Genomic DNA, 23,097 nt, shown 5'->3' with positions numbered 1-23,097 from the left:
AGAGAATCCCAGCCTCGGGCTCCCCTCTCGGACCCGAATGGTTTTTCCTTTTTCAAACCCGTCAGACGGCGACCTCTGGTGGCCAATTTTTGGAACTGCAAGCCTTCGGGTTGCCGGCCTGTAAAAAGGGAACATGGACCCAACAGAATCTGGCTGTAAAAATCAGAAACCGCACCCCAGCCTCACTCATTTTACAGATGAGGATATTGAGGCCCACCTAGGGTTGAGGCCTGGTCTCCTTCTCAACCACCGCTGCTCCTTCTGGCCTCCCAGCTATTGGTTTCCATAGCTGCTCCGGGTTTCCAAGGAATCCCCCCACCCTCTGCTGGCACACATCCGGGTTTCCACACCCCAGCTTCCCCAGATTAGTCCCTACCACCCCACCTAGCCGGGAGGGAAATCCCTGTCCCACTCTGGGCTGGAATTTCCACCATCCCCCACTCCTGCATTCCTGCCCTAAGGTCTGACCTGGAAGCTCTTCCCCTGTCCGCCCAGTTCCTCCAGCTTGGGTACTGGGTAAAGAGAATGCTCCCTGATTTGTAGCGTATTCAGGGGGCCCCACTTTCCTCCCCACAGCTTCAGGCTGTCATTGTTCTTCACACAGGACAGAGCCAAGGAGAAGAACGGAGGTGTGGTCTGAGCAGAGAGGGCTGTCACCTCCCTTGAGCTGTATGTAAGACCTCTACTGATGTAACACAAGAGAGCGTTTGACTTTTTGTTGTTTCTTTTCCTTTCTTTTTCTTATTTTTAAATTATTTTTTAATTTTAGGTTACACAGTAACAATAACAGGGGCCCAGCTCAGTGGCTCACGCCAGTAATCCTAGCACTCTGGGAGGCCAAGGTTGAAGGGTCGCTTGAGGTCAGGTGTTCAAGACCAGCTTGAGCAAGAGTGAGACCCCGTCTCTACTAAAAATAGAAAAATTAGGGCAACGTATGTAACCTGTAATTCTGTATCCCCCATAACAATAAGATGAAATAAAAAAAAAAAAAGAAAGAAAAGGTACAGCAAAAATACAGTATGATAATCTTACTGGAAAAAAAAAAAAAGAAAAAGAAAAATTAGCCGGGTATGGTGTTATGATCCTCTACTTGGGAGGTTGAGGCAGGATGATCCCTTGAGCCCAGGAGTTTGAGATTGGAGTGAACTATAATGACGCCACTGCATTCTAGTCAGGGCAACAGAGTGAGACTCTGTCTCAAAAACATAAAATAGGCCGGGTGCCAGTGGCTCACGCCTGTAATCCTAGCACTCTGGGAGGCCGAGGCAGGAGGATTGCTCGAGGTCAGGAGTTCAAGACCAGCCTGAGCAAGAGCGACACCCCGTCTCTACTAAAAATAGAAAGAAATTATATGGATAACTAAAAAATATATATGTATATAAAGTTAGCCGGGCATGGTGGTGCATGCCTGTAGTCTCAGCTACTTGGGAGGCTGAGGCAGGAGGATCACTTGAGCCCAGGAATTTGAGGTTGCTGTGAGCTAGGCTGATGCCATGGCACTCTAGCCAGGGCAACAACTCGAGACTCTGTCTCAATAAATAAAATAAAATAAAATAAAATAACAGGGTTACAGACTCCTAGAAAATTAAAATATTTCAGTTAAGGCTAAAGTCCCCTTTAACCATTCCCCATTGTCCCCACCTGTCCCCATCCCCCTCCAAACACACAATTCCAAAGGTAACCACTGTTGTCAATTTGAAATTTACCCTTCCAGTTTTTTTCCTAAACAGACACACACCTCTAAAATGTACATATTTATCCTGGGATTTCTTTTTCCGCTCTGTTCTGGGCTCCTGAGCTCAATTGTGGGTACGAGGTGGTTGTTGGCTTGGATGGAGGGGCTGCCTCATGCTGCGGGCATTTATGGGGGGGCAAGATGGTCCTTCACTGGTCTGGAGGTCCCTTCAGAAGCCCCTCTCTGTAACCCTCTTCTCCCTTAACTCCTTTTACCCTCTCCCCTTTCTTCCATCTTCCACCCTTTTCTCACGCTGGCTGCCGCGTTTAGGCCCGGCACAAGTCCCTGGTCCTAAGTCACCAACCAGATACCTGTAAAAGGTACTTCTCCAGAATTTTGGGCTCCCTGCGCCGCCTGGTGGCTTCTCTGGGTAACCGCAGCTGCGCCTTCAGCTCCTAATCCTTTCTCGCATCCATCTGTTCACAAAGCGCTGCCCACCGACCTACCTCGGTGTGAACCCCGCCTGTGCCGGCCCTTGGGGCGCAGACGCGGCTTAGCAGATCTCTGCCCTAGACCATCTCCCGGTGGAATGTGAGCGCCATCGTGACATGCCAGAAGTATTTAAGTTTGAGGGCGCAGGGTACAGCACTTTGTAGGGAAACACGTGGTCCAGGCGCAGCTCTTTTGGAAAGCAAGTGGGTGATCTCTCTCAAGTTCACTGCTAGGAATTGATTCTGCACATGGGCAAAATGACAGATTGGCAGGATGCTTGTTGCAGTATTGTTCTTGATGGCAAATGCTAAACCCCGGCGACGGGGGTGGGCTCAATGCATCCTGGGGCGTGGAGATAATGGGACACCATGCCCTGGAGGAAAGAGCCTCACCAGACCCACCTCTGACCTTGCCCTTCCCTCCCTCTGATCCAGCGGGCTATGGTCCTCTCCGAGCAAGCACTAGAGACAGCCTCCTACCTCTAGGCTTTGCCTGGAACTCTCTCCCAATCAGAGTGGCTCTACTGCCCCTGCCATCTGCCTCCACTCCGTCCTCCCTCACTTCAGCGAGCTCTCTCTTTTTTCTACAAAGCATACCGTCTAACGTACTACATAATGTCTTTATTGTATTATCCATCTCCTTCCACTAGAACATCAGCTTTCCAAGGGCAAGGACTTTGTCTATTTTGTTCCATTTTATATATATCTCAGGCACCTCTCCGAGTACCTGACATAGAGCCTACACTGAGCGTCATTTATATAGGCAAAAATGGAGACAGGGAACAGCATTACAGTGTTTTCTATTGTCAATGGAAAAGAAGCCAAACTCTGTAAAACAATTTTAAAGAGATTTACTCTGAGCCAAATTTGAGGACCATGACCCAGAGCCACGCCCAAGAAGCCTTGAGCAAGTGGACTCGGTGTGGCTGGGTTACAATTCGGTTTTATGCATTTCAGGGAGACAGGGGTTACAGGGAAAGTCTTAAAATCAATACGTGGGAGGTTTACATTGGTTTGGCTCCAAAAGGTGTGGGTTTAAAGATTCTTTGACTTGAATTGTTTAAAGACTTGAAGCTTTGTCTAAAGGCTTGGAATGTTTTAAGATAAGGAGATGTATTAATCAGAGATAAGCCACCCAGACATATATTTGTTGTGTAAATTGAGGACCTGCAGATTTGTCTTGCATACCCTTAGGCCTGTTAATGGGTTACAAAGGATGTCTCCAAGAAGGGAAGGGGACAGGATGAGACATCTGAACTCCCTCCTCCTGGCCGGCAATTTAGCTTTAGGATATCCGCTTGGCCTGGAGGGGGTCCATTCGGCCCAGGGGAGGCTGCTCCACCAAGGTCAGCCCTGGGAGGGAGATGAAGGAGGGAGAGAACTCTTGGTCCGCTCCATGGCCAGCCACTCCCGTTATCGCCTTCCCTCCTCCCTGGCAGCCCAGCCAGCAAGCCTGAGCATTCCCAGGCCCTTCCACAGATGGGGAAACCGAGGCCCAGAGAGGCCGAGCAGCTGACCCATTCAGTCAGCCGGTGCGGGGCGGGGAAAGAGCCTTAAGATTTTTAGTTCACACTCTGCAAGGCTCCAAAGAAACCTGTCCTGATATCTGTATCAAATATAAGCAGTATATATTGGGAGCTTAATAAGTGCTTGTTGCGTCCATAAATGAATGAACCCCAACCAAGATTTTCCCTTCCTCCTTGTAATCCCCAGAAGCATATATTAATAGTCACAGAGATTTGATTGGCTGCTACTGGCTACATTCCAAGGGGTTGCTTAACATTCCATTGTCAAGAGGTTTCTATCACGAGGGTCTCTGTCTCATGCACCAGGGAGTCTAGGTTTGAGTGAGAAATAGGGAACAACGGTTAAATTGTACTAACATAAAGGTCAGAAAGTAACAGCCATGGACTAAAGGAAGAAAACAGCCATGCTGGGGGCTACAGGACTCAGTCTCCAGGGCTTAACTTCCCCTTTGGCATAATAGATTTAGAGGGTCCAGAATTTTTTTTTTTTTTTTTTCACAGACCCGAAGTGTTTCGTACTTGTAGGGGGGAGGGGAAAATGGCATCTCTCCATCTTTCTGGGTTCTGTGGCTGAGCTACAAATTAAATTGACATCAAACGGATTAACAGGAGAAAACCATATTTAGTTACATATGTATGCATGAAAATCCCACAAAATATGAGACTCTTTGAAGGAGGGTCAGATGACTGAAGCTTAAGGAATAGGGACTTGGGCCCCCAGAACCTTGGGGCTTGGGCGGTGTGGGGGTGGAGCCGTCGCCAGGTGAGAGGAGGAACTGCATGCTGAATAAAGATTTGGTTGTGTTGTGCAGATGAAAAGTCTCTCCGGGATTAAAACTTGCCTGGAGCAGCCCCCTCCCTGACACAGACACTTTTACTAATGTAGATCTCCTCTGTAGATAGATGTGAATTTCTTCTACGAGAGGACAGCTTTTCAGAGCTGCTCCTGTGTCTGCAGTTTCTCAGAATAGCCAGCTCAGAGTGTGCCAAAGCTGTATATTTTGGGGAGGCATATTCTGGTCTCCTACAGACATATTTTGGGGTGGTATGTCCTGAGCCCCTGCGTGCTGAGCGAGGAGGGGCCTGGTCCCCTTCAGGCTCTGCTTACCTCTCATCCCAAACATCTGCCTGGAGACTGATTGCTTATTAAGTAAATGAATGTCTTGGAGAAAAAGCAAAAAAGCAAGGCTAGAATTCTTTGTAAAAGTCAACTTGCAATGAGCATTTACTAAGTGCTGGGACCTGTGTGATGTTTTACACCATGTAGGCGCTAGTTTGAGTCTGGGTTCGAATCCTAGCTGCAGCCCCACACTTACCAGCTGTAGCACCATGAGCAAGTTCTTTAACCTCTTAGCCTCAGTTTCCCCATGTACAAAGTAGGGAATAAAAGTAGCACCTGTCTTTTAGGATGGTTGAAAGATTTAATCAGATATTAACTATTTGTCAGAGTAGCTCAGTGGACATCGGAGACCAGCTCTGCCCTGTACGAGCCGTGTGACTCTGTGCAAGACTTTTGACTTCTCTGGGCTCATCTGTAAAATGGGGAGAGTAATCACCTCTCTCCAAGAGGCCGTGAAGATTAAATGCATTAATTCACGTCAAGCCCCAGCAACACGCCTAGCACTCACTGCTGGTTAGGATCTCTGCTCCACAAGAGAAGGGCGCAATTGTTACCCAACTTTCCACATGACTTGCTTAAGCACCAGTATTTGAACTGTTTTTGCTCCAGGGGACTCTCTTCCTAAGTGAAAGGAATTATGGTGGCCTGGGGTGGGATCAGAGACAATTACTGGGAAAGTCTTTTGCCCCCTGGGGATCAACTCTCATAAAATCTGGATGGAAGGAAGCTCTCAATAAAGAGAGCCCTTTATTTTGACTTTGTATCATCAGAATTCTCCTCCCAGCGGGGTGGCTGGGCAGATTCCAGGCACACAGTAGGCTCTTGGTGACGCTGGGAGCCCCACCCACCCTCCGCCTGCCTCCACCTCTGGGCGGGGACAGGTTAATACTAGCCGAGCTGCCTCTGGCTCCTCCCATGCAGAACCTCTGGGGAACTGGACCAGCAGGTGAGTGTGCAGAGCTGGGCGGCTCGGGCCTGTGAGGGCACAGCTGCAGCCACCCGGGGCTGGCACTCGTCTGGGAGCACAGGGCACTGAGGCGGGGTAGGGGGGTGTTGTCTGGGGCCAGGGGGTGGCCCGGGACCTTTCCCCTAGTTTCAGGGTGCCGGGTGGGGAGAGGCCAAAGGGGTAAGAGGGAAGAAGGGCCTCCTCCTCAGCTGCACGCGGTCAAGTTGAGACAGGCTGAGCCAGCTAGGTAATGCCAGACCCCTCGTGCTCCCAGGCCAAAAGGAAACAACTAGACTGGGCTGGAGCCTCACCAACCTGGCCCTGAGGGCTGGGAGTTGGGATATAAACGTGATGGGGAGGGGAACCGGCCCTGCCCCGGGGGAGGCTACTCCACCAAGGTCAGCCCTGGGAGGGAGATGAAGGAGGGAGAGAACTCTTGGTCCGCTCCATGGCCAGCCACTCCCGTTATCGCCTTCCCTCCTCCCTGGCAGCCCAGCCAGCAAGCCTGAGCATTCCCAGGCCCTTCCACAGATGGGGAAACCGAGGCCCAGAGAGGCTGAGCAGCTGACGCTAGGTTGCACAGCCAGGGAGCACAGGCCTGGATGTCTGCCACAGCCTGAGACACGGGTGAGCAGGGTGCAAGGAAGCACGGCATCCTCTCTGGGCCTTGGTTTCCCCACATCGGTGCAATGGGGACATTGAGTTGGGATGAGTTTCAGGACCTCTCTGAGGTCCAAACAAGGAGAGGTGGAGAAGGTCTCTAGTTGCCTGGAACCCAGGACAACGTTGACTCAGACCCTTGTCCAGAAGCGGGATATGTCCAGCACCCAGGCTGTCACCTGGCACTGCCCAGGGGCCACACTGCTGACTCAACCTGCCTAGTGAAATCAGGCTCCCTCCAGTGTGGCCAACAGGGCTTGGTGCCTGCCGGTAGCCAGCAAGAACCCGGCCACGGTGCCAGAGGGTCGGGTGGCCCAGCCCTTGGCAAACCAGATGGCCGCCTGGACCCCAGGGGGAGGACAGGGCCCTACTCACATGGAGATTACACTCCCGTGGGAGAGACCAGCACTCAGCAGACAGACACAGATAAACTCCTGTAACTGAGCTGGTGTCGGTAACACTAGGAAGGAGTAAGGCAGAGAGCAGGAGGGGTGGGAGCCGCCTGGGCTCTGATGGTCAAGGGTAGGTGGGCTGGGGAAGAGATGGCCCAGCCCACACCGCAAGGGCGCACCAGCCCTGGGCAGAACCCCACTCCCAACTCCCTTCACTCCCTTGGGCCCCGAACTCTCTGCTCTTGATGCAAGAATGCAAAACAGAAGCCCTAGCCTGAACTGATCCTTCTGGCTTCTCTGTCCGTTGCCCCCCCCCCCCCCCATTCTGGGGCCTCTTAACTGCTTCATTCAAAGACTCAGGTTTCTGTTCTCCCATAATTGCAGAAGGGGCCCTGGCCCCTTGGGAAGCAGAATGTCTCAGCGCCTCTCTCAGGTCCTCCTGGGCCCGTCTCCTTCCCGAGCCCAGGTCTAGGGAGGCCATTGGTGAATGGAAAGAAACCCTGCTCCACTGGGCCCCCAGGGTCTCCCAGAACCCCTGTACCCCAAGGCCTTTCTCGGGCCCCCAGTCAGACACGCCTGGGCTCAAATCCCAGCTCCCAGCCGCCAGCTGTGTGACTCAGGCAAACTCCTCTCCCTTTCCGAGCCGCAGCGTCCTCGTCTGTGGAAATGGGATAATGCCTGCCCCAGGATGGGTGGGAGGATTGGATGGACTGTGTCGGTAAAGACTTTAGTGCAGGGCCTGGGACAATAAGTGGCCAATAAATGGTGGCTACTGTCTTTACAGTTGTTGTCATTATCTTTGTCATTGGGATGGCCACAGCAGCTTCCTACCCCGCTAACAGGCTTCACTCCTGCTTCCTTCCCAGCTTCTCATTCTCCTCGCCACAGCCAGCATGACCCTGTTAAAAACTACATTAGAGCTCGCTCTCCTCTGCCCACGAATGGAGCTATTGGCTCTAGAGAAAACGCCCAAGCTCTCACCCACAGGGCCCCGTCTCCTCCCCCGTCCTCTCACGCCCACAGCCACACTGGCCACCTGCAAGCTGTTACTTCCTTTTTATTTCTTCTTTTCTTTCTTTCTTTCCTTTTCTTTCCTTTTTTTTTTTTTTTTTTTTTTTTTTTTGAGATGGGGACAGGGTCTTTCTCTGTTGCCCAGGCTAGAGAGGGTAGGTGGGCTGGGGAAGAGATGGCCCAGCCCACACCGCAAGGGCGCACCAGCCCTGGGCAGAACCCCACTCCTAACTCCCTTCACTCCCTTGGGCCCCGAACTCTCTGCTCTTGATGCAAGAATGCAAAACAGAAGCCCTAGCTTCTGTCATCATAGCTATAGTCATCATAGCTCACTACAACCTCAAACTCCTGGGCTCAAGCAATCCTCCTGTCTCAGCCTCCCAAGTAGCTGGGACTACAGGCGTGCGCCACCACGCCCAGCTAATTTGTCTATATTTTGTAGAGATGGGGTCTCACTCTTGTTCAGGCTGGTCTCGAACTCCTAGCCTCAAGAGATCCTCCTGCCTTGGCCTCCCAAAGTGCTAGGATTGCAAGTGTGAGCCACCAGGCCTGGCCTCCAACATGGTTCTTTAAATACCAAGATCTAGTTCTGGGACATGACAGGTGAGGCCCCACCACAGGGCCTTTGCACTTGCTGTTTCTCTCCTGGACCATTCTCTCCCCAGATGCAGCTCACTTCCACACCATCCTCAGTTTCCCTCTTTTACAACTGCACGTTCCCGTTGACAATTGCAGCCACCCTCCCAGCTTCACTTTCCTCCACAGTCCTTGCCTCGGGCTGACTTGCTCGTCTTTCTGATTTTTATTCTGCTTAGTGACTGTTTCCCACACATTCCTGAGAGCAGGGATGGTTGTCCAGCACACAGTAGGTGCCCAATAAATATTGGTTAAATGAATAACCAAGAACTGCAAGTTAACTGTAGAAAAAATAGAAAATACAGGCATGCAGCTTTTCAAAGTATCCCCAGCACACTCTAGTGTCAGCCATTCTGGGTCTCTTCCTGGTTCCGAGAAAAGTTTCCCAGGCCTTTTTGCACATGGAGTTCCCTCTGCCTCGGCCACCCCCTTCACTGTCATTGAGGGCTGTTCCTCTGTGTCCCAGGTCCATGAGCACATATCATTTTGGGGGAACAGGAGGGGACCTGGGAGTGGACCCAGCAGGGGAGCCACAGAGGAGATGGTGGGGCTGGGCCACACCCCCACCGAGCTTGTTTTCCAGACAAGACAGACTCACGGAGCCACATCATGTCCCTCAAGTCACACAGCTGTGGTGGCACCTGGGTCAGAACCCAGAGGACTCAGACTCTGTGGGGAGTCGGGATTTAGGCTTTGGGTGCCTGGGACTCACTGCCCATAAATGAAATGCAGACTCCTGCCCTGCCTGCCTGTATCGCTCCATCCAACCTCTGCGGGGAAGCTGCTGGGGGCTGTAAATGTGTAACCGGACACCTCGCTGAACTCTCTCATTGGCTTAATGGTTTTTCAGATGGCAAAGCTAATTATTTACTTGTTCCTCTTTATTGGGTATATCATTTATTGCCTCCTTCATATCCTTATTTATTTTGCACCTTCCTCTGCCGCCAGGGCCTGGAGCAGTGTGAGCCCCTTCCCCTGCACTGCAGACTGTACTGTGCTTCTGCTCGTTTCTCTACAATGTCTGAGGCTGTCTGGGGAAGGTCATTCAGAATGCAGACAGTCACTGCCGTTTCGACTCCTTTATGAATTATAGTCTATCAACACGACATGACTCTGGGACTCCATGTGTTCCTCCCTCCCTCCCTTTCTCTCTTTCTTTCTTTCTTTTTTTACATTTCTCTAGAAGACTTTGCCCCCAAGTTTACTCATAATCTTTTGGTGTCTTTTTAAGGTGTGTATAAACAACTACTCTTGTTAGATTTTGGTCAGATCTCAGTTGGGACAGGATCTGAGTTTCAGAGTCAGGGAATAGGTGGTATTCATTAGTTTTTGGTTTCTATAATCGGTCAACATACGTCCTTGAACATGTATCTCTGTATACTCAGCTAGCGTTTTGTTGTATATAAGAGTGACTTAAGTAGAATTGAAGTTTGTTTACAACTTAAACAATAGCACTAAACAAACAAAATAGTTCAAGGCTGGCACAACAGGGCTGGTATAGTTGTTCCCTGCCACAAAGTCCCAAAGGAGTCTAGCCTGCATCTAACCCCCGTCCTATCCCTCATAGTACATAATAGCTGCTGCAATTCTGGCGATCACATCTGAGTTCCAGACAGCAGGATGGAGGAAGAGCCGAAGGGCACACTCCCTTATTTTTAAGGAGACATCTCCAAGCCCCTCACAACTTCATTAGCCTGTGTTGATCACATGGCCATGTGCAGCTATAAGGGAGGCTGGGAAATGCAGTCCTTTAGTTGGGTGGCCCTTTGCCTAACAAAAAAATCTGGTCTCTGTGGCAACTAAGGAAGAATGGGACAGTGGCAAATGGGAAGCAGCTGGCAGCCCCTGTCTCAGTATCACACAATGCCCAGTATTTTCCCCCTTCCATGTTTCACCAGTGATAGGCAAACATCTCCCAGAGATGTCGAGGGGCAGCTTTATGTCAGTGGGATTCTGCCTGCTTGGTGCCAGGTCCTGGTCTCAGGAGTGGGTGGGAAGCCATCCCCGTTTCTGGGTCTTCTTGGACAGAACCGGGGGGAGTTAAGCATCTCACTGAGGGGTCCTCCCTCTCCGCCACTCGCTGATGCTCCAGGAGGCAGCGCCCCACTCTGCCGCCATTTGGTTACCTTCCTTGGCCATGGGGGGGCAGGGAACGCTTCCTTTGGCGTCCAGTCCCAGTTGCCCCCCCCCACACACACCGTTTCCAGCTCTGGGTCTGCACCCACACATCTCTTCCTCACGTCTTTCCTCCGCGTCCCTCATGGCATTGAGCCCAAGGCAGGACACAAGGTAGGTGCTTAATAATTCTCAGGGATCAATTAGGAGAAAGCGATGACAAAACTCACATTTGCTGCAAGGGGTCATTTGTGTTGTGGTACCTGGAATTGTGCTCAAGCTAATTGCATGTTTTTTTGAAAGCAATTGATAAGTTTGCTAAAGTAGTAATCTTATGATAGTTAATGTTTATCAGGCACTTACCGTGTTTCAGGCACCGTTCTAGCCCTTGGCACATTCATCATCATAACACTCCTGATGTTGGTACTGGGAGCCTCTGCATTTTGCAAAAGAAAACTCTGAGGACAGGCGGTTAAGTCACTTGCTCGGCTTGTAAGGGTTGAAGCTGAGATTTGAACCCAGGCAGCTGGCTCTGGCTGCTGATGGGAGAGCACTACGGTGCCCAGAGGCAGTGCCCGGAGTCTGGGACCGAGAGAGGAGCCAAAGCGGGCCACTGCAGCTCCCAATTTGCCCCTGAGTAGTGAGGGATCCTGCACAAGCCACGTCTGCCTCTCAAAAACAAGGGCTGGGCTTTATCAGGGGGTGCAAGGGCTGCCGAAGGTGGGGTCGGAGGGCGCCTAAGTTAAATAGGGTGAGAGGGATTGTTGCCACGTGGCACACAGGCCTATGTGGCCGGGTCTTCCAAAATACTCCTGAGAAACCAGAAGTCCTGAGCGTTGCACGCCATCTCCTCACTTGCAGGTCACAGTATCTAATTGCTTAGAGCACCAAGCAAGCCAGAGTAGTCCGTCTGCTGCCTAGCTTTGGCCAGAGAGTAGACAGTTTACAAATCCTGAGCTAAATCATCGAGACAGTCCCTTCCGCCTTCAAAATGCCAGATTCCCAAGCAGCCCTGCCCCCAAGGAGCTTCGGTGTCAAGGCATCTGCCTGTATAGAGACAGAAGAAGGGCCTGAACTGCAGGGCCCGTGGGGCCCAGGTGAGGACTGGCCACCAGAGGAGGCTTCCTGGGGGACAGGATCTTGGAGACAGCTTGGACGAGGACAGAGGAAGGGGGTGGTGCTCCGGGCTCGGGCGGCTGTTGCCTGGCAGATTCCCTTTGCTCCTTGGGTGCTCCTGGCACGCCCAGAGCCAGCCCCAGACTGTGCTGTTAGTCAGGCCAGCTTCCTGAGTGAGAGGACAGAGTCTAAGGGACATGTCCCCGGAAGAGAGCTGGCAGGGCGGGACCAAAAGTAGGTCTGACCACATTCCACCCCAGTGGCAGCGCTTCCCGGAGGGGTAGCGGGGGCGGCCAGGGTGGCACGTGAGGATTGGGTTCCCCAGTGCAGGCAGGAGGAAGGAAGTCTGGGCCTGAGTCAATCCTGTATGTGGGAACCGTGGCGGGAGCTGCCAGGGACCGTCCCGGCTGAGGCGGAAGCACGAGGGACACTCCTGCTCGTGCTAGAAAGAAGCAGCACAAGTTAAAGACCTGCAGTGTGAACTGAGGGGTCCAGAGGCCACCCTGGGCAGGCTGAGTGCTGCAGGGGATCCCATCCAGATCCCAGGGGAGCCCCTGCACACCTCTGCACCCTGTCTCCCACCTATAAAGGGAGATTGGCCCAGTGGACACATCTCCGCAAAATAGTGCACATACCACTGGTGATTTCAGTCGCTGTCTCGTGGAGGAACATTTTTCCTTTTTTTTTTTTTTCTTCTTTGAGACAGAGTCTCACTTTGTTGCCTGGGCTAGAGGGTGGTAGCGTCACTATAGCTCACAGCAACTTCAAACTCCTGGGCCCAAGTGATTCTCCTGCCTCAGTCTCCCGAGTAGCTGGGACTATAGGCACGAGTCACCATGCCCGGCTAATTTTTCTATTTTTAGTAGAGACAGGGCTCACTCTTGCTCAGACTGGTCTCGAACTCCTGACCTCAAGAGATCCTCCCCCCTTGGCCTCCCGGAGAGCTGAGATCACAGGTGTGAGCCACCACACCCAGCCCCATTTTCTCTTTTTTAAAATTTCATAGTCATGTGTTAATTTTCATGTGAATTAGAAAAAAATAACTGTGTCACCACCAAACCTGCCATTTCACAATAATCATAGCTAACTCTTAGTGAGTGCCTACTGTGTACCAGGCACTGTTTGAAATAACATAAGCCCACTCACAAACATATTGACATCTCACTACTAACCGTGAGGTTCATACTGTCATTGTCCTCTACATGCAGATGAGGGAAATGAGGCACAGAAAAGAAAAGTCACTTGCCCAAGGTTACCCAGCTAGTAAGTGGTCAAGACCAGGCAGCTGGCCCCAGGGCCTTGCTCTGGCCTCTCTAATATGTTCGCTCAGACTCAGGGTGGATGGAAGACAGTAACAGCACGGGGCGGGTGACACTCGTACCTGGGAAGGTGGTGAACAGGTGGCAGAATGGCTCTGGAGGGCTGGAGTAGGTGGTCTCCAAAGGCCTGTCCAGCTAGAGAGTTCTATACTTTCTGGAGATGAAAATCCAGACTGAAATTTTATTTCAGGTAGCCGTATTTTTCCATTAGGTAATATGCTCACAACGTTCTCACATCAAAGCTATATTAAAAGTTATATAGGCCTGGCATGGTGGCTCACGCCTGTAATCCTAGCACTCTGGGAAGCCGAGGTGGGAGGATCATTTGAGCCGAGGAGTTCAAGACCAGCCTGAGCAAGAGCAAGACCCTGCCTCTACTAAAAATAGAAAGAAATTAGCTGGACAACTAAAAATATATAGAAAAAATTAGCAGGACATGGTGGCGCATGCCTGTAGTCCCAGCTACTCCGGAGGCTGAGGTAGAAGGATTGCTTAAGCCCAGGAGTTTGAGGTTGCTGTGAGCTAGCCTGACGCAATAGCACTCTAGCCTGGGCAACAAAGGGAGACTCTGTCTCAAAAAAAAAAAAGAAAAACTTATATAGAGGTGCCACCCAAATCCCATTGTGTCCTTCCAGGGTTGCTTTAGGCAAATACAAGCAAAGAAAACATATTCTTCCTCCTCTTCTGCATCCAAAAGGCAGTACACTATGTATACCTACCTTGATTTTCTTTCAAGATTATCAAGATAGCCTTGAGACCTTTCCCTATCAACCATCATGATCTGCTTTCCTCATTCCTTATTCCTTTAAACACGTGTTTGGTATTCCAGAAGGTCTCTTTAATTAGCCCCTCCTCTATTGATAGCCACAGAGGAGAAAGTTCTCCATATTTTGCTATTACCAACAAGGCAACAATGAATAATCTTGTACATGAGTTGTCCAGGGCAAGTAATTTTGGCTTTCAGACAATCCCATGGTGAAAAATGGCACCTTGGAGTCATTTTCCCATTGTGAATGAAGGTGATAATCTTTTCATATGTTTAAGGCTTACTTGCAATTTTTTTCTCTGAACATTCGTATCCTTGGCCCACTTCTTTATTGGACCTTTTTGTTCTTGATTTCTAAAAACTCTTTATATATTAGGAAAACGAACCCTCTGTTTGTGATTTATGTTGCGACTATTTCCCCCAGGTTGTCATTTTCCTTTTGACCTTGCTGTTGGTATTTTTTGCAGAAGGTGTTTTGTCTGCTGGTTTGCCTTTGTACATTTAACATTTATGCAGTTGAATGTATCAAACTTTTCTTTTGTGGCCTGTGGATGTTTGAGTCATGGGTAGGAAAGCCTTTCCCACTGGAAGGCTAGTTATAAAGGAATTCATTTGTTTTCTGTTAGAAAAAAGCCAGCTTGTTCGTGGGGAGGGGAATGATAAAAGAAAACCCTGGGCCCAAAAGCACAGTCTCTTACTAGGCAGTGAAGTTAAAATCGCTCACCTGGTGTCTTTCCCATCAGCCCCGCTGCAGACTGACCTGGGAAGCAGTGGCCTCTAGCCCAGGGCGGACACCGCCATGGCCCTCCTGATACACCTGCTGGTCTGCATCTTCGGAATGGGTTCCTGGGTAGCCATCAATGGGCTCTGGGTAGAGCTGCCCCTGCTGGTGACGGAGCTGCCCGAGGGCTGGGAGCTGCCCTCCTACCTCACGGTGGTCATCCAGTTGGCCAACATCGGCCCCCTCCTGGTCACCCTGTTCCATCACTTCCGGCCCGGCTGCCTTTCTGAGGTGCCCATCATCTTCGTCTTGCTGGGGGTGGGCACCATCGCCTGTGTCCTCTTCGCCTTCCTCTGGAACGTGACCTCCTGGCTACTGGGCGGCTCCCACAGCATCGCCTTCATAGTCCTCACCTTCTTCCTGGCCCTGGTGGACTGTACCTCTTCAGTCACCTTCCTGCCCTTCATGAACCAGCTGCCCACCCAATACCTCACCACCTTCTTCGTGGGCGAAGGGCTCAGCGGCCTCCTGCCCGCCCTGGTGGCTCTTGCCCAGGGCTCGGGTCTCACCACCTGCGTCAACGTCACTGAGGTATCAGACGTCACGCCAAGCCCCAGGACCACCAGGGAAAGCAACGTAACACAGGTACCGTGTCACCCTGAGCCATCGCAGCAGTATGCTTGAGCACAAGTGTAGGGGACGGGAAATTTTGCTCCCTCGCCCTTCTAGGTTGACATAAGGCAGATTAACAGCAGAAAAACCATTTTCATTACATTAATATGTGTGCACGGAAGTGCCATAAAAATATGACACTCGAGGAAGGGCCAAAGAATGGAAGCTTATATAGCATCCTGAGCTACAGAAAGGAACAGAGGCTTGAGGCTTCTGGGGGGTGGTGGATAAATTATGGGCGTGTGAGAAGAAACGTACGGTAAATGTATGGTAAAAGGTTGCCATGTTATGTGGATAAAAGTCTCTCGGGTGATAAAGGTGGTCACCTTTCTCTTCCTGGTACAGATATCACTTCCCGGAACAGATACCTTTACTAACAAAAATTCCCTTTAGGTGTAAATTTCCTTTACAAAAGGGCAACTTTTCAGAGCCACTCCTGAGTCTGCAATTTCTTAAAATAACCAGCTGGAAATAATCAATATGCACAAGAGGTCTATTCTGGGTGGTATATTCTGGTGTCCTATGGTCATATTTTGGGGTGGCATGTCCTGAGATCATGTGGCATGCTCCTGTTCCTTGGCACCTTGGGGAAGCGTACCAGCGGGTCCCCATACATCCAGATCGATTAAATAAAACTCTCTGAGGATGGGCCTTAACCGAAGTCCTTGGCTGAGATTTTATTTTGGAGTATGGAGTTTTAGACTGCAGGACATGCCTGGCCTGCCACCCGCCAGCGTCCACACCCCACGGGCACAGCAGGGCTGTGGACAGCCTCACGTCCATTCACGTGTTGCTGCCAACGGAGTCATGAAAATCGCTGATTTTCAGAGCTTCTTAGATTCCAGAATTGTAGATAAGGGGTTGTGAACATGTATGTATTCAAAATTCCCCGGGTGATGCTAACATAACAGCCACGTGGAGAACCAGAGACTTCAGACATTGCTTCAATACCTCATTGTCAAAACACCAAACTTTTCATCACTGGATATTGAACAATTTACGCAAGTCTGGTATTAGCCAAACCACAGCCGAACGGCAGCAGTTGCAAACCAGTGGCTCCAGGCCACACTGCCTTGCAAGTGTGTTCTTTAAGTGTTTGAATTAGTTGATATTTTAAAATTTTGAAATTTCACATGTCTAAAACTGGATGTATGACATCTCCCGAAAGAGATCTGGCCACACCGGGCCACGTCACCATAGGGCGGCATTGGGCGGGGAGGTTCTCCCCGTAGGTGGGAGGCTCCCCCATTCACAGTCTCCAGCTACCCCCTCTGAACATATTTGTGGTTGCCACCTCCGTGGGCCAGCAGAGTGGTCAAGGTACAGCACTGGTGTTGGTCCACTTTCCATTGCTATAAAAGAATACCTGAGCGGGGTAATTTATAAACAAAAGAGGTTTATTTGGCTCACGGTTCTGCAGGCTGTACAAGAAGCATGGTGCGGGCATCTGCTTCTGGGGAGGGCTTCAGGAAGCTTCCAACCGAGGCAAAGAGCCAAGGGGAGCAGGCCCGGAGCAGGGAGGGGGTGGGGGAGAAGCCTCGCTGTGAGTGACCTAATAAAACAAGGACTCATTCATTACCCTGGGGAGGCCACCAAGCCATGCGTGAGAGATCTGCCCCCCCCCACACACACACCCAAAGGCCTCCCACCGAGCCCCACCCCTCTAACATTGGGGATCAAATTTCAACATGAGATTTAAAGAAGACAAACACGCAAACCATACCAGCTTCTGAGTCAGAAAGCACCAGGTGGATGGGCTTTGCCACGTTCTCCCCAGGAGCCTCGGGTAAGTGACAAACCATGCTGACACCTCAGTTCCCGGTAGAATTGGGAGCAGTGGTCCCCAGTGCGCAGGGCTGTCAGGAGCCACACAGGGCTGACATGTGCAAGAGTCCGGTGCTCCCTGGGCGATAAGTGCGAGCCACTATTTGTGCTACCTTATTCATTTATTTATCAATTAATGATAATATATAGTATGCATTACATATTATCATTGCCATTATTGTTGCTGTTCCCTGCACTCCAGCTCCCTTCAGGGATCTGACTGCCCCTGTCTCCTTCCGCAGGGAGTTCCCAGCACCCTGGCGTCAGCCCTCCCCGGGACGACGGCCCCCGCAGTGCGGCTGGAGAGCCGCTACCTCCCGGCGCACTTCTCGCCCCTGGTCTTCTTCCTCCTGCTGTCCTGCATGATGGCCGGCTGCTTTGTCGCGTTCTTTCTCCTCCAGCGCCAACGCAGGCGCTGGGAAACCTCCGCAGAGGACCTCATCAACTCCCAGATCACCCTCCGCTCCATCTCGCCACATGAGCAGAAGGACTTGGGGCCCCCGGACAGCAGCCAGGGCCAGGAGCACGGACAGAAGGCAGCCCCTGACTCCCCAGCTCGCCTGGCCTTCATCTACACACTGGTGGCCTTTGTGAACGCGCTCACCAACGGCGTGCTGCCCTCCGTGCAGACCTACTCCTGCCTGTCCTACGGGCCTGTCGCCTACCACCTGGCCGCCACACTCAGCTCCATGGCCAACCCTCTCGCCTCCTTCCTCTCCATGTTCCTGCCTAACAGGTCTGCTCCTATCTGGCCCTGGGGAAGCCTGTTTGGGGGAGCACTTCGTTCCAGAACCCAGAATTCCAAACCCTGCCTAGGGGGCTGTGTATATAGTGGTTAAGAAGATGGTTTCTGGAGCTCAGCTTCCCGGATCCAAATCCCAGCTCTGCCACTTGCACCAGCTGTGTGATATTGGACCGGTCACTTCACCTCTCTGTGCTTCGGGGATATTTACCTGGAAAATGGGGGCAATAACAGGTCTACCTCCTAGGACTGCTGGGACATGAGATGAGCCAATTCTGGAAAGCTCTTGGAGCAATGCAGGTCCAGCCTAAGTGTCACCTGTCACTGCCATTAGGCAAAGAAGAGGGGCAGGTGGCTACTGAGGTTTCCACTTACAAGTGGAAACCCTGAGGCTTGGAGAAAGGGCTTGACCTGGTCCAATTCCCAGGATTTCAACCCTGCCCCCAGCCTGGAGCTGGTTCTAGAAGCATGGCTGGGCAAGTTGATAAGATGCAGGTGGAACCAGCTTGGAGTGGGAACAGAGATTTCAATTTTTACTAAGCAACCCAGGTGGTTCTGACCCCTGCAGGAGAAACACTATCTTAAGATCTTGACATTTTACGTCCCAAAGCCTCCCATCCACCCCTGGCCTGCCTGCCTCGCTGCCTCCCAGACCTGCTCACAGCCACCACCAAGCCCAGGAAGGAGCAGAATGAGGACAGGAGAGCAAGAGAGAAAATAGAGGTTGCCAGGAGGTCGGATTTTCTCCCTTGGGGCCTAAAACCATGGAGAGAGGATGGAGGAATTGGAAGAAGTAGGACCAGAGGCCCAGACCTGCAGAATCTGAGAAACCCCAGATGTTAGCAGCACAGAATCTCAGAGTCATGGAATACAAGAATCTTGGAGCAGAAAGAGTCCTTAGGGCAGCAGCAGACCCCCTCCATTCTCGCCCAGGGCACAGACCAGTCTTGGTGTTCTGGGGACTGAACGGTGGGACCCCAGGGACAAGGACCTAAAGGGAAGAACAGTGTCCTCAGTTGTCAGACCTAGGGTCTGCATGGAAGGCCATTTGCAGAGTGATGCTATTGCAGCAACGAGCTAGCTGCCTGGGCCCCTAGAGATCATGCAACCTCCTGTTGCAGACTGGCATAGCCGAGGCCAGAGGGGGAGTCCGCCTGAGGGCACACGGCACACCTTGGAGTGCCAGTGCCAAAATCAAAGCTTCAGCCTGGCTTCCTGGCTGAGGTTGGGCAGGAGGAAACGACAGCAGATAAAATGCCGGGTGGGGCCCGCAGAGCAGAGCCCTGTACTCTGCTCCTGTGGGTCACCACAGCCCTGCAAGACTCCCATTCTGAAGGCTCAGGGACCAGTCTCACAGGTTAAATAGTGGAACCGGAATTTGAACCAGGACCTTCTGGTGCCAGAGTCCATTCTGCTTCCCTTGCTGGGATACCGGGCCCTGCCATTCATGCTCAGGTGACTCAGGCCGTCCCTCCCCTCAGGAGCCTCACTGGCCCATCTGAGCCAGGCAGCCTGGAGTCTAACCTGACCCGCAGGTGTTGGTGTTCCACATGGCCCCAGGGGCGGGGGGTGGAGCTCAGGCTTCGCACCTCCTCCACTCACCTCCCTTCCCCCCAACTCCACTCTAGGTCTCTGCCATTCCTGGGGGTCCTCACAGTGCTCGGGACCAGCTTTGGGGCCTACAACATGGCCATGGCTGTGAAGAGCCCCTGCCCCCTCCTGCAGGACCACTGGAGTGGGGACGTCCTCATTGTAAGTATCCCACCTTGGGGCTGCTCCCCTTCCCCTGCCTCTCACCTCCTAGCCATGGCCCCCGGAGACCCCAGGTACAGCCTTTTCTACTGACCAGGGTCTCTGTGGTCTCTCTCCTAGGAAGCCCCAGGTGGGAGGGGGCGCTTCTCGTTTGGGAGGCTCAGGAAGTTGAGGTGACTGGTTCAGCAGCACTTCCCACCACGTGCAGTGGCCTTGTCTCAGATGCCCTTGACTTGATCACGGGGTGGGGGGGGCCAGAAAAGCCACTGCGTTTTCCCTTGCCTTGGGGGTGCCCCGCCCCTTAGCCCGGCACCATCACCTCCAAAGGCTCTCCTTGCCCACGGGTTTCCCTTAGCCCTTCAGGTCACTGTGTGAGGGCTCTTCGCCCCCGCCACTCTGCCTCTCTTCCCGCTCCGGCCCCGCAGGTGGCCTCGTGGGTGCTGTTCATCGGCTGTCTGAGCTACGTCAAGGTGATGCTGGGCGTGATCCTGCGCGACCACAGCCGCAGCGCCCTCTTGTGGTGCGGGGCGGCGGTGCAGCTGGGCTCGCTGCTCGGGGCGGTGCTGATGTTCCCGCTGGTCAACGTGCTGCGGCTCTTCGTGTCTGCTGACTTCTGCAACCTGCACTGCCCCGCCTAGGCCGGACACCGACCCCGCCCCGTCACCAAGTCCTGGAAACTGGACTCAGAGAGGCAAGGGATGTGCCCAAGGGCACATAGCAAGTGGTGGGAGCAGGGAGGCAGAGCCCGAGTACTTGAACGAGGAACGCTGAACACCCATTAGGGATCGTGGGGAATGTCACAGGCTTCCTATGGGACCTGGAAGACTCTGTATCACAGTGCCTGTGTCTCCACCGCTTCAGATCTTTTTTCCTTTGACTCTTTAGAGAGAACTGATTTGCAGCATCCAGCTGGAGCCCACCGAGGCTGTTAGATAGCAAACAGCTGGGAGGGTGAGCTGTTCCCTTGCAAGCTGTGTGGCATTGGGGAGGTCACTTGACTTCTCTGTGCTTCTGTTTCCTCGTCCATAACATGGGGATTATAAGAAAGAGCACCTACCTCATAGGCTTGGCCCAAGGAGAAGAGGGTGAAGCACCCAGCATGCGGCAAGCCCTCCTGGGTGCTTCCTGATCTGACGCCCCATAGTAATAACAAGAGTGGCAATGAGCATGACCTAGAAGTGTCCAGAGGGGTTGAGAGAGGGCCCCTGCCCTCTCTCCCTTTTCCCTTATCCTCACGGAGGCGCTCCTACAAGACAGATGGCTAATGGTAGAATCTTGGGCACCTTGGATTTCTAATCCCCAGTATGGAGGGGCACTGTACCCCCTACACACCTTCCTGTCATCCTTCCTGGCCCATGAAGCGCCACTCCTTGGAGGGTGAGTGCCCTGCTGGGAGGCAGAGCTGATTGGAGCAAGCCAGTCCCAACTCCTAAAAGTGGGCTCCCTGCCAGGCTGAGGCCTAGACACTGAGGACCGTTGGACGCAGTTTCCTCAACTGGAGGGGAAAGAGGTGACAGTTATTTTGTTTTACTTTTTGTCTTTCTTTTTTTTTAAATAAAGACATTCTCTGCTTTTGCACAGATCAGCCTTCAACAGAGAAGTCCAATGCGAACCGAAAAAAATGTATCAACATAATCAGTTTTCAGGTCCAGGCTGAGCTCAGAAATGAACAGAATCAGTGTGTAGAGAATGCTGGGTCCTGGGGCTTAATTGTAGAGGTTTTGCTTGCTCACCGCCACCGCAACCCTCCTCCTCTCCGTTTAATTTATTTTGAATAGGTAATATAGTCGTATGTCTCAAAACTCAGAAAACATAAAATGGTATACAGAGAAAAGCCTTCATCCCTCTCTTCTCCCTCATCTGCCCAGTTTCTCTTAAAACACACACACAAACACTTTTATTGGTTCCTTGTTTACCCTTCCAGAGATTATGCAAATGTAAGCAAATACAAATATATGGTCTTCTCAGACCTCTTTACAGAAAAAATAGTAAGCTATTTTGCACCTTGCACTTTTCATTCAACAATGAAAATGGAGAGGGCCTCCTCATTCTTTGTCACGGAACAGCTGGGTAGGATTCCATTGTGTGGAGGTGCCCCGTTTATCTAAACCAGCCCTCAGCAGAAAGACATTGGAAAGTGTTGGGGCCAAAATTAAAATCTCCTGTTAATCCAGAAACCTTTCCGCAAAAGCCAAAGAGAAGGGCAACAGTCTTATTATCGAACACGCATTAAGCCAGGCTGCAGTGTGCATCCCAGGCAATGCAGGAAAGAGATTGCAAAGGCAGAAACACATTTCTTCCTTTTGTATAGCCAGGCAGGTACAACTTACTGCACACATGTTCTCAAACAATAACTAGTCCTCGAGTAGAATGACTGGACAGCGCCGTTTGTCATATAGTTCATCCTGAATTTGTCTGATAATTGGAGTGGCCATCTGTTAGTTAATTGTCTTTATCTAAAGGAAACATAAACTCTATCTTTAGGATAGGTGATGGTTTTGCAACTTGGGGCCATGCACTGAAGTTAGGCTCCTCCTCTCCCACAGAGGCTGGGTGACAAGGGTGCTCTAGCTTCCTTGAAATTTACCTTCCAAAGAGTTGGCTCACAGGTCCTTAGGAAAGCATCTCTGGGTTATAAAACTGGCAAGAGGCTCATTTCACTTTTAAAAGGGCACATCTTAAAGGGACAGAGAAGGAATCTGCAAGTTTTCTAGTTAACTCGAAGAAAAGGGAAGGAGGAATGTCTGTCTCTTTCCCTTTTTTGCACCTTGGGGAGCTTGACCCAGTCAGTCCTGTCCTAGGCTTGGGCAGGTCCAGCCTCTGCTCAGGAATCCTGGACCCAGGCCCAGTTTCTGCCCTGCCCCGTCCTTGCCTGCCTTGGGGCACACTGCTCCCAGTGGGCGTGGCTCGACTGCTCAGACCTTTTAACGCTTAGACACATGGCCTGTGCCTAGGTCTGCATGTGTGTCCCAGGCCCTGCAAATGGGGTAGCATGCTAGTCGTGGGCCCACTCTTCAAGTCTCCGAGCTCCATGAAGGAGTCTGAATTATTCGCCCTGTAGCCCTGCCCCCCGCACCCCGCCCCAGTGCGGGGGGGGGGGGGGGGGTTGCTCAGCACGCTGCCTCACCCTGAGAAGGGCTCAACAAATATTAGCGGTAGGCAGAAGAGCTCCCAAAGATGTAGATGCCCTAATTCCTGGAACCTGTAAATATGTTACTTTACACGGCAAAAAAGACTTTGCAGATGGAATGAAGGTTACAGACTTTAACATAAGGAGATTATTTCACAACACCTGAGTGGGCCCAATCTAATCCCATGAGCCCTTAAAAGCAGAGAATTGCAAGAGACTCAGCGAAGGAGGTGAGAAGAGAGAAGCCGCAGAAGTCAGGGAGACTCCAGGGTGAGAAGGATTTGCCACCCTTGCTTGCGGTTGCTGGCTCTGGGGTGGAGGATGAGCTCGTGCTTGAGGACGAGAGAGCTTGGAGCCCGTGGGCACTAAGGGCAGCCCCAGCTGACAGCCAGCAAGGAAGCGGGCAATCTCAATCCGCAACAGCAAGGAACCGGATTCTGCCAACAACCTGAGTAGCTTGGAAGCAGATCCTCTCCCAGAGCC

The 23,097-nt window shown here is 51.8% G+C and overlaps 1 protein-coding gene across 1 annotated transcript; it reads left to right on the top strand.

Annotated features, from left to right (window-relative positions):
- Positions 1–14,572: 14,572 nt before the first annotated feature.
- SLC52A3 (solute carrier family 52 member 3) lies at positions 14,573–20,251 on the top strand. Its single transcript, XM_069496134.1, has 4 exons — positions 14,573–15,139; positions 17,233–17,726; positions 19,361–19,484; positions 19,910–20,251. Exons 1-4 carry the CDS (start codon positions 14,573–14,575, stop codon positions 20,120–20,122), a joined length of 1,398 nt encoding a protein of 465 aa, XP_069352235.1. The 3' UTR covers positions 20,123–20,251.
- The last annotated feature ends 2,846 nt before the right edge of the window (positions 20,252–23,097 follow it).

Source organism: Eulemur rufifrons, chromosome 20 (assembly GCF_041146395.1).
Source record: "Eulemur rufifrons isolate Redbay chromosome 20, OSU_ERuf_1, whole genome shotgun sequence".
Classification (NCBI taxonomy): Eukaryota; Metazoa; Chordata; class Mammalia; order Primates; family Lemuridae; genus Eulemur; species Eulemur rufifrons.
This window is presented reverse-complemented; position numbering and strand designations above follow the sequence as displayed.

Excerpts from the sequence above, each read along its gene's own strand:
- SLC52A3 (XM_069496134.1), top strand. The coding sequence starts at position 14,573 with ATGGCCCTCCTGATACACCTGCTGGTCTGCATCTTCGGAATGGGTTCC. Across the intron at positions 15,140-17,232 it reads GGGAAAGCAACGTAACACAG|GGAGTTCCCAGCACCCTGGC; the intron begins GTACCGTGTCAC and ends CTCCTTCCGCAG. Across the intron at positions 19,485-19,909 it reads GGAGTGGGGACGTCCTCATT|GTGGCCTCGTGGGTGCTGTT; the intron begins GTAAGTATCCCA and ends CCGGCCCCGCAG.